The sequence below is a fragment of the Nicotiana tabacum genome, chromosome 15 (genome assembly GCF_000715075.1).
Source record: "Nicotiana tabacum cultivar K326 chromosome 15, ASM71507v2, whole genome shotgun sequence".
Classification (NCBI taxonomy): Eukaryota; Viridiplantae; Streptophyta; class Magnoliopsida; order Solanales; family Solanaceae; genus Nicotiana; species Nicotiana tabacum.
In genome coordinates, this window is record NC_134094.1 from 127,684,148 (window position 1) to 127,692,520 (window position 8,373).

The following is an 8,373-nucleotide window of genomic DNA, read 5'->3' on the forward strand; positions in this document are numbered from 1 at the left end:
GATACATCCATCTGCATTGAACAGGCCCTCCAAGTCGTGCCTCGTGTACAAGGTGTATTGGAAGGTGTTCCATCACATCAAAGAAACCACATGGGAATATTTTTTCCATCTTACTAGAAATTACAGGGATGTTCTGGTCCATCCGAAGTAGGTTTTCTTCCCTTAATGTGGTAGAACACAAGTCTTTGAAAAACAAACTAATCTCTGTGATGGGTTTCCAGATTCTTTCAGGCAAACCACAAAATGCAATAGGCACTAAGGTCTCCATGAAAACATGGCAGTCATGACTTTTCAAATGGCTCAACTTCCCTACCTCCATATCTACTTTTTTTCCAAGATTCGACGCATAACACTCAGGCATCTTTAATTTCGTAACCCAATCACAAATTTGTCGTCTTTCCTCCAAAGTGAATGTGTAACTTGCTTTGGGCTTGAACACCTTACCATTGTTTGCTGTCTGCAAGTATAATTCAGGCCGCCTGCAATATTCTTGTAAGTCCATTCTAGCTTTCGGTTATCTTTTGTCTTACCATTAACATCCATCACTGTGTTGAACAAATTATCAAAATAATTCTTCTCAATATGCATGACATCAAGGTTGTGTCGGAGAAGATTATCCTTCCAATAAGGCAACTCCCAAAATATACTCTGTTTCGTCCAATTATGATTAATACCATATCCGGGGAATCTATAAGGTGGAGCCTCAGTAACTTTACTGAAGTTCTGGACCCTCTCCCAAATTTCCTCACCTGAAAGTATCGGAGGAGGAGAATCATATTCCACTTTATTCTTTTTGAATATATTTTTCATCCTTCTAAACTCATGATCATCAAGCAAGAATTAACGGTGACAATCAAACCATGATTGCTTTCGGCCATGTTTCAAAGTGAACGCTTTACTATTTTCCATGCAGTAAGGACAAGCTAGCTTCCCAGCAGTCATCCACCCAGACAACATTCCATATGCAGGAAAATCATTAATAGTCCACATTAAATTAGCACGCATATTAAAATTCTGCTTGGTTGATATGTCATATGTTTCAACACCATCATACCACAATTGTTTTAGCTCATCAATCAAAGGTTGCAAATATACATCAATCAAACTTTTCGGATTACGTGGACCGGGGATAATACAATTTAAGAATATATATGGACTAGTCATACACAACTCAGGTGGTAAATTATAAGGTGTAAGAAAGACAGGCCAACATGAATATGGTGTCGCAGATATAGAAAAAGGCGTGAAGCCATCGGCACACAGACCTAACCGAATGTTCCTTGGTTCACTAGCAAAATCTGGATATGTCCTATCAAAGTGCTTCCAAGCTTCTCCATCTGAAGGATGACACATAACACCAGGTGGTCTTCTATTTTCAAAATGCCATCTCATATGAGGAGCAGAACTCATCGACGCATATAACCTCTTTAACCTAGGTATAAGAGGTAAATAATGCATTGCCTTGACAGCGACCATATTCCCGCTGGAAAGCCTCTTGAAACGAGGCTTTTCGCAAAATTTACAACTGTCTAAAGTTGCATCATCTTTATAATATAACATGCAACCATCTTCACAACAATCAATTCTCATTGACGAAAGTCCTAACTTAGAAACCAATCTCTTCGCCTTATAGAAATCACCAGGTAAGTTGATATTAGGGTCAACTAGTTTACTCATAAGGTCAATGAAACAGTCCATGTCTGCTTGAGAAATATTCCAGTTAGATTTGATACTTAGTAATCTAACTGCAACAGACAGCTCAGAGTGCGGACTTCCTTCACGTAGTGGACGATTAGCTTCCTCTAACTGTTCATAAAAATGTTTTGCGTCATCATTAGGAGTTTGTTCAACATTTTCATTGGGCTCACCCCCAAAAGCATCCGCAACCATATCCTGAATTCTAGAATCAAGATTTGTATTCTCCACTGACCTACTACTTTCACCAACAACCATGTTATGAAATATTCCACGGCTACCATCGATCTCTCCATGATTAGTCCGCACAAAGTAATTCTCTATAAATCCCTTCCTATAAAGATGAAGCTTAACTTCCTCCGATTTTTTAAACTTCATACAATCGCACCTGACACAAGGGCACCTAATTACTCCTTCACTTTGGTATGGTGGAAGTGACATTGCATGTCTAATAAAGTCATCAACCCCTTCTACAAAATCCTCCCGCAATCCCCGCCGATTAGGATAATTTCTATTGTACATCCAAGTACGATGTTCCATCTATACAAATAAAACAAGAACAAATTAATTTATTCTACAATTATAAATTAATTATATCTTTTTTAGTTAATTCAAGATAATTATTTTTTTCTAATTACACCAATTTATATCCTAAAAGTCCAATTCATATCCAAAAGGTCCAATTCATATCTTAAAAGTTCAATTCATATCCTAAAAGTTCAATTCACAAGAACAAATCCTAAAAACTAAAATTTCAATTCATATCCTACGAGTTTAAACATAAACTAACTAAACTAAAGAAATTCAACCCATACCCTAAAAGTTCGATTCACAAGAATAAATTAATTTATTCTATAATTATAAATTAATTATATCTTTTTTAGTTAATTCAAGATAATTATTTTTTCCTAATTACACCAATTTATATCCTAAAAGTTCAATTCATATCCAAAAGGTCCAATTCATATCTTAAAAGTTCAAATCATATCCTAAAAGTTCAATTCACAAGAACAAATCCTAAAAACTAAAATTTCAATTCATATCCTATGAGTTTAAACATAAACTAACTAAACTAAAGAAATTCAACCCATACCCTAAAAGTTCGATTCACAAGAATAAATTAATTTATTCTACAATTATAAATTAATTATATCTTTTTTAGTTAATTCAAGATAATTATTTTTTCCTAATTACACCAATTTATATCCTAAAAGTTCAATTCATATCCAAAAGGTCCAATTCATATCTTAAAAGTTCAAATCATATCCTAAAAGTTCAATTCACAAGAACAAATTCTAAAAACTAAAATTTCAATTCATATCCTACGAGTTTAAATATAAACTAACTAAACTAAAGAAATTCAACCCATACCCTAAAAGTTCGATTCACAAGAACAAATTAATTTATTCTACATTTATAAATTAATTATATCTTTTTTAGTTAATTCAAGATAATTATTTTTTTCTAATTATACCAATTTATATCCTAAAAGTTCAATTCATATCCAAAAGGTCCAATTCATATCCTAAAAGTTCAATTCATATCCTAAAAGTTCAATTCACAAGAACAAAACAAATCCTAAAAACTAAAATTTCAATTCATATCCTACGAGTTTAAACATAAACTAACTAAACTAAAGAAATTCAACCCATACCCTAAACTAAACTAATTCATAAATAATTGACTAATTAACAAAACTAATTAGTTAATAAAACTAATTAACAAAACTAATTAAAACAAGACCTAAACCCTAATCCTCAATAAAATGCAATGTTCAAATAATTGAAACACTAATCAATTGAAACTAATTCATAACTAATTAACAAAACCTGGAAATAATAAATAAATGGGTTGTAATTCAAACCTAGAATTTGTAGGAGATGGAGAAGGAGATCGAGGGGCGGCAGTGGCAGTGGCAGCGGCGACGGCGCGGCGACGGCGAGGGTGAGGGCTGGACGGCGAGGGGGATGCCTGGACGGTGAGGGGGAGGGGCTAGGAGAAGGAGAGAAGGGAAGGAAGAAGGGGGGGAAATTTCAGAGAAATGGGGGTTTCCCCCGTTTTTCACTTCTCTGATTTTAGAATTAACGACCAAAGTTGGTCGGTAATTTTGGTCGGTACATTAAGTGCTGACCGTTTGACCAAAAACCGACCAACTTTGGTTGGTTTTTTTAAAAAAAATTTAAATTCTTTAACCGACCAACGTTGGTCGGTAATTTTAAATATAAATTCTTAAATATTATAAAATATTTTAAATAATAAAATAATTATTAAAATTTAAAAAATTAGATCCAGATTACCGACCAACGTTGGTCGGTAATCCAAAATTTTCTTGTCTGACCAGCTATTGACCAATTTACCGACCAACGTTGGTTGGTATTTTGTTTAAAAAAAATGTAAATATTTTTTTTCCCAGTTTGCGTCCAACCTGGACGGTTTTTGGTCGCATTTTTTGACCGACCAACGTTGGTCGGAAATAGTTGGTCGGTTTTTAGCAGATTTTTAGTAGTGATTCCCTGTCGGTGTTGATTGAGCATTTGGAGGTGTTGCTGATGATGTAGCATCAGATCCAAAAGAGACTGTCACTATACAAAAATTATACAAAATAGACTGTCACTATGTAATTTATATACAATAGACTGTCACTATACAAAATATATACAAAAATAGACCATCATTATACAAAAAATATACAAAATAGACTGTCACTATAAAATATATACAAAATAGACTGTCACTATACAATTTATATACAATAGACTGTCACCATATAAAATATATACTAAATAGACTGTCACTATATAAAAAATATACAAAATAGATATTTCGGGCTATTAGATGTAATATGTTTGGGCCGGAGGGTCATTTTGTGTTAATGGGCAAAAACATGTGCTATTAAAATTTTGAGGGGCTATAGAGGGTAGTTTTCTCCAAAATATTTGCTAATTCGTATTGTATGTTGTCACTTGGTGCCATTTTCTCTAATTTTTCTAAGAATTATATTTGCACGCCTTTTCAAAATAGGAACAAATTCTAAATAGTAGACTAAAAAGGATATTTGCGTAAATCGGCCACCACATTAGATGGGGTTCTAGGAAAAAAGGAAATATATCAAATTAATCAAAGAACTGAACGACATTATAAACCAAATAAGCTTATATAGTCTAGGGGAATGAATTTCGTACAAACACGAATAATGAACGGCAATTAAGCAAATTATGTACCATTCCTTCCCAATTTTTAAGACGTCTTAGACTCTGTGGGCAGTCAATTACTATCATAGAAAATGAAACAATGGAAGTACTAATATATATTTAAGAGATTTAAACATCTATCAACAACTTAAGATTAGAGCATTAAGCATTGATATCAATCAACTACCAAATAGTCAACAACTCACAGAGAATTGTGGCTGAAGATTCTATTTAGGAACTTAGTCTAATTGGTATGATCGAGATTATATGAAAAAGGACATTTAAAAAATAAAAAAGTAGATAAAGAAGTCAATAGAGAAGCATGTAAAGACATTACCCTGAGTTGTTTGGATTCAATAAAATAATAACGTCCTTACAATGTATGATTGATTAAACATTAGGCAAAAAAAGTTGTCTTATATTTTCTTTAGGATGTATTGTTGATATCTCAATATTTACACGAGTAAGTTAAGGACATTTTAGTAAACGTAAACAAAAAAATGCTATAACAAGAAATACAAATAATCCAACCATTGACACAACAAACCAATATAATACAATAAAATTAAGGTACAAAAATGATACATTATATATGAAACAATGAGAAACAACAATATAATAAAGACATGCTCTATAAATTCTGAACTACAAAGTGATTCTTGCAACAAAAAAAATATATATTTGTTCTTTGGATATGTTATTTGGATATGTTACTTAGTGTATAGTGATTGAATAAATTCCTCGATATTCTTGTTAGAACTTCCTCCTTCATTTATTGCTTCTTTAGCCAATTGTTTCCATTTAATTGCATTCTCTTTTAGCATTACACCTTTTCCCCCCTCCATAATTTCCTTTATAGAACTTGCTATTACTTCTCTAGTAATTATACCATCTTTTCCAGCCTTAACTCGAATTCCAGTTTGCCATATATCCATAATAAACTTAACATTAGTTGGTTCATCTGCCCATTGGGGCATACCAACCATTGGCACTCCCAAACTTAACGATTCGAGCGTCGAATTCCATCCACAATGAGTAAAAAAACATCCAACTGATTTATGAGCCAAGACATCAAGCTGAGCACACCAATTCACTATTAGTCCTTTTTTTGATAACTTGGACATGAATTCTTTTGGAAGTTTGTGCACTTCTGAAGTTCTAACAATCCATAGAAAGTAGCAGTTGGTCATTAGTAATCCTGATGCTAGTTCCTTCATTTGTTTTTCTCCTAAACTGGCCAAACTACCAAATGATACATAAATAACTGAGCCAATTTCTCTCAAGTCTAGCCATTTTATACAAGTTTCACCACTAGGACTCAAACCATTTTCTTTGACATCTTTTAGTTGCTTGTCAAGATACATTGTTAGAAAAGTTGGTCCGATGGTTTTGATTGAATATTGGGTCCTTAACCAGTTGATCACCTGTACAAATTCAGCAATAACATATTAAGTGTTCATAATTCGATCATAAATAGAAAAAGTAAGGAAACCAAACCAGCTAACATGCTTGCATGTCAAATATTGTGTTGAACAAAAAGTACGTAATCTTGTTGAGAGATATAGTGTTTGTTGAAGTGTGTGTATATATATATATATATATATATAATCATCTCATCTAACCATTTAGATAAGAAGGTTACACACATCCAACATGGTAGCAGAGTAGGTCCTAAGTTTATGAGTTCGAGTCTCATCGTCATCCATTAGTAAAAAGAATTTCTACGTGTTTGGCTAATAATAAAAAAATCATGAAGCCCACACGTGAAAAGGGGCGTATTGAGACATGATTAAATAAATAAAAGTATGCTCTTTCAAATAGTTTAACCTTTTAGATGAGATGGTTACACACATGGGCAAAACTATGTACGGCCAAGAGTAGTCAACTAAATATCCTTCGTCGAAATATTATACTATATATAGGGTAAAATATTACCTGTATTTGATTAAAAAAATAGACTTTGAGCAACCCTTTCATAGTCCACTAGCAAATAGTGTTCAAAATTTGAATACCCTTATTGAATTTCTTAACTTCGCCACTTATTCACACACATCCAACATACAATTCATAATATACGTACCTCGTTTTCTAACACGTCAAAAGTGTTGAACAAAAGCCAATCTGCTTTTTTCAAATTGATAGTCAGGCCGAAGAAAAGTCTTGCAATAGTTGGATGTAAATCACGATGTTGGTATACAAAAGAAGGCAAATCTTCCTTTTCCAACAAGGGAAGTGAAGGCAACGATAAAGTTGAACCATCTAAAGGAATTTTACTTGTTTCTGGATGCATATGATAATATATAGCAGAAGGAGCACAAGGTATTGGAGAAAATGCAGCCACTTTTAGGCCTAGTTGGTGTGCTAAGTCAATTATCCAAGAGGCAAGTGAATCAAAAATGAGAACTTTAACATCTGAAAATTTCTCAACAATAGCTCTAAAGTTGTTAGTAATTTGTACTTGGTACCATTCAAGAAGATCATCAATGTTTCCATTTGGTGGCGATTCGTCGTGTGGAATGGACTCAATGTTGATTAATGAGCCATTACAGTCCGATAACATGGACATGCAAACGAAATCTAACGTGAAAATGGTCACGTTAACTCTTCTTGATACCAAACACTTGGAAAAATGAACCATTGGGTTTATGTGACCTTGTAAAGGGGAAGGGAGAGCTAAAACATGAATCTTTTTGTTGCTAATTTCGTCCATTTCCTCTCAGTTTACTCTTAATTAGCTCTCCTCTGCAGCTTAATTTTAAACTTATATCAAAGTAGCTTGATAGTAGACAAGAATAAAAAGAAACAATTCAAGCCATTATATATATATATATATATATATATATATATATATATATATATATATATATATATATATATATATATATATATATATATATATATATATATATATGAAACTGCCTTTAAGCTACATATTGTGTCCTTTAACATTTTTGCATATAAGTACAGTCAAGGAAAATGTGTTAATCAAACATATGTATTCTATAAAAAAAAATACTTTGTATCACTTTCAATTAAGTCACTTTTAATTGACTAATTTTTCTACTTCAAGTTTTCAACACGTTGTAGCTGGCTGTGAAGTAGTGCAGTTACACGTCGTTTGATTCCTTGGCAAAAGTCATGAAATAATGTTTAATGGGTGGTCGCACGATTTTACAATACTTCCCCCGCTTCAATTTTGTTTGATTAGGCACAATAGTTAAAAGAAAAGATTTTTTTTAAAGAACAAATTGTGATCTAAAATAAATAATAGAAATTTATTTGCCTATAAATCAAGCGTGAGAAGATTAAAGTTAACTTGTTTCTACTATAAAAATATGTTATTATTTTTAGACTAACTAAAAAAAATATCAAATATCAAATAAATTGGGACCGTAGAATAATATTTAATGGATGGTGGCACTATTTTATATTTTTTGGCGGTTGGATAGAACGAACTCACGAAGAGTCTGATTATCAAGGACCAAGG

The 8,373-nt window shown here is 32.6% G+C and overlaps 1 protein-coding gene across 1 annotated transcript; it reads right to left on the reverse strand.

The window, feature by feature from the left end:
* Positions 1 to 5,451: 5,451 nt before the first annotated feature.
* LOC107807781 (UDP glycosyltransferase 9-like) lies at positions 5,452 to 7,671 on the reverse strand. Its single transcript, XM_016632218.2, has 2 exons — positions 6,967 to 7,671; positions 5,452 to 6,310 (listed from the first exon to the last, which is right to left on the reverse strand). The coding sequence occupies exons 1-2, from the start codon at positions 7,594 to 7,596 to the stop codon at positions 5,597 to 5,599; spliced, it is 1,344 nt and encodes a 447-aa protein (XP_016487704.1). The 5' UTR covers positions 7,597 to 7,671; the 3' UTR covers positions 5,452 to 5,596.
* Positions 7,672 to 8,373: the final 702 nt, after the last annotated feature.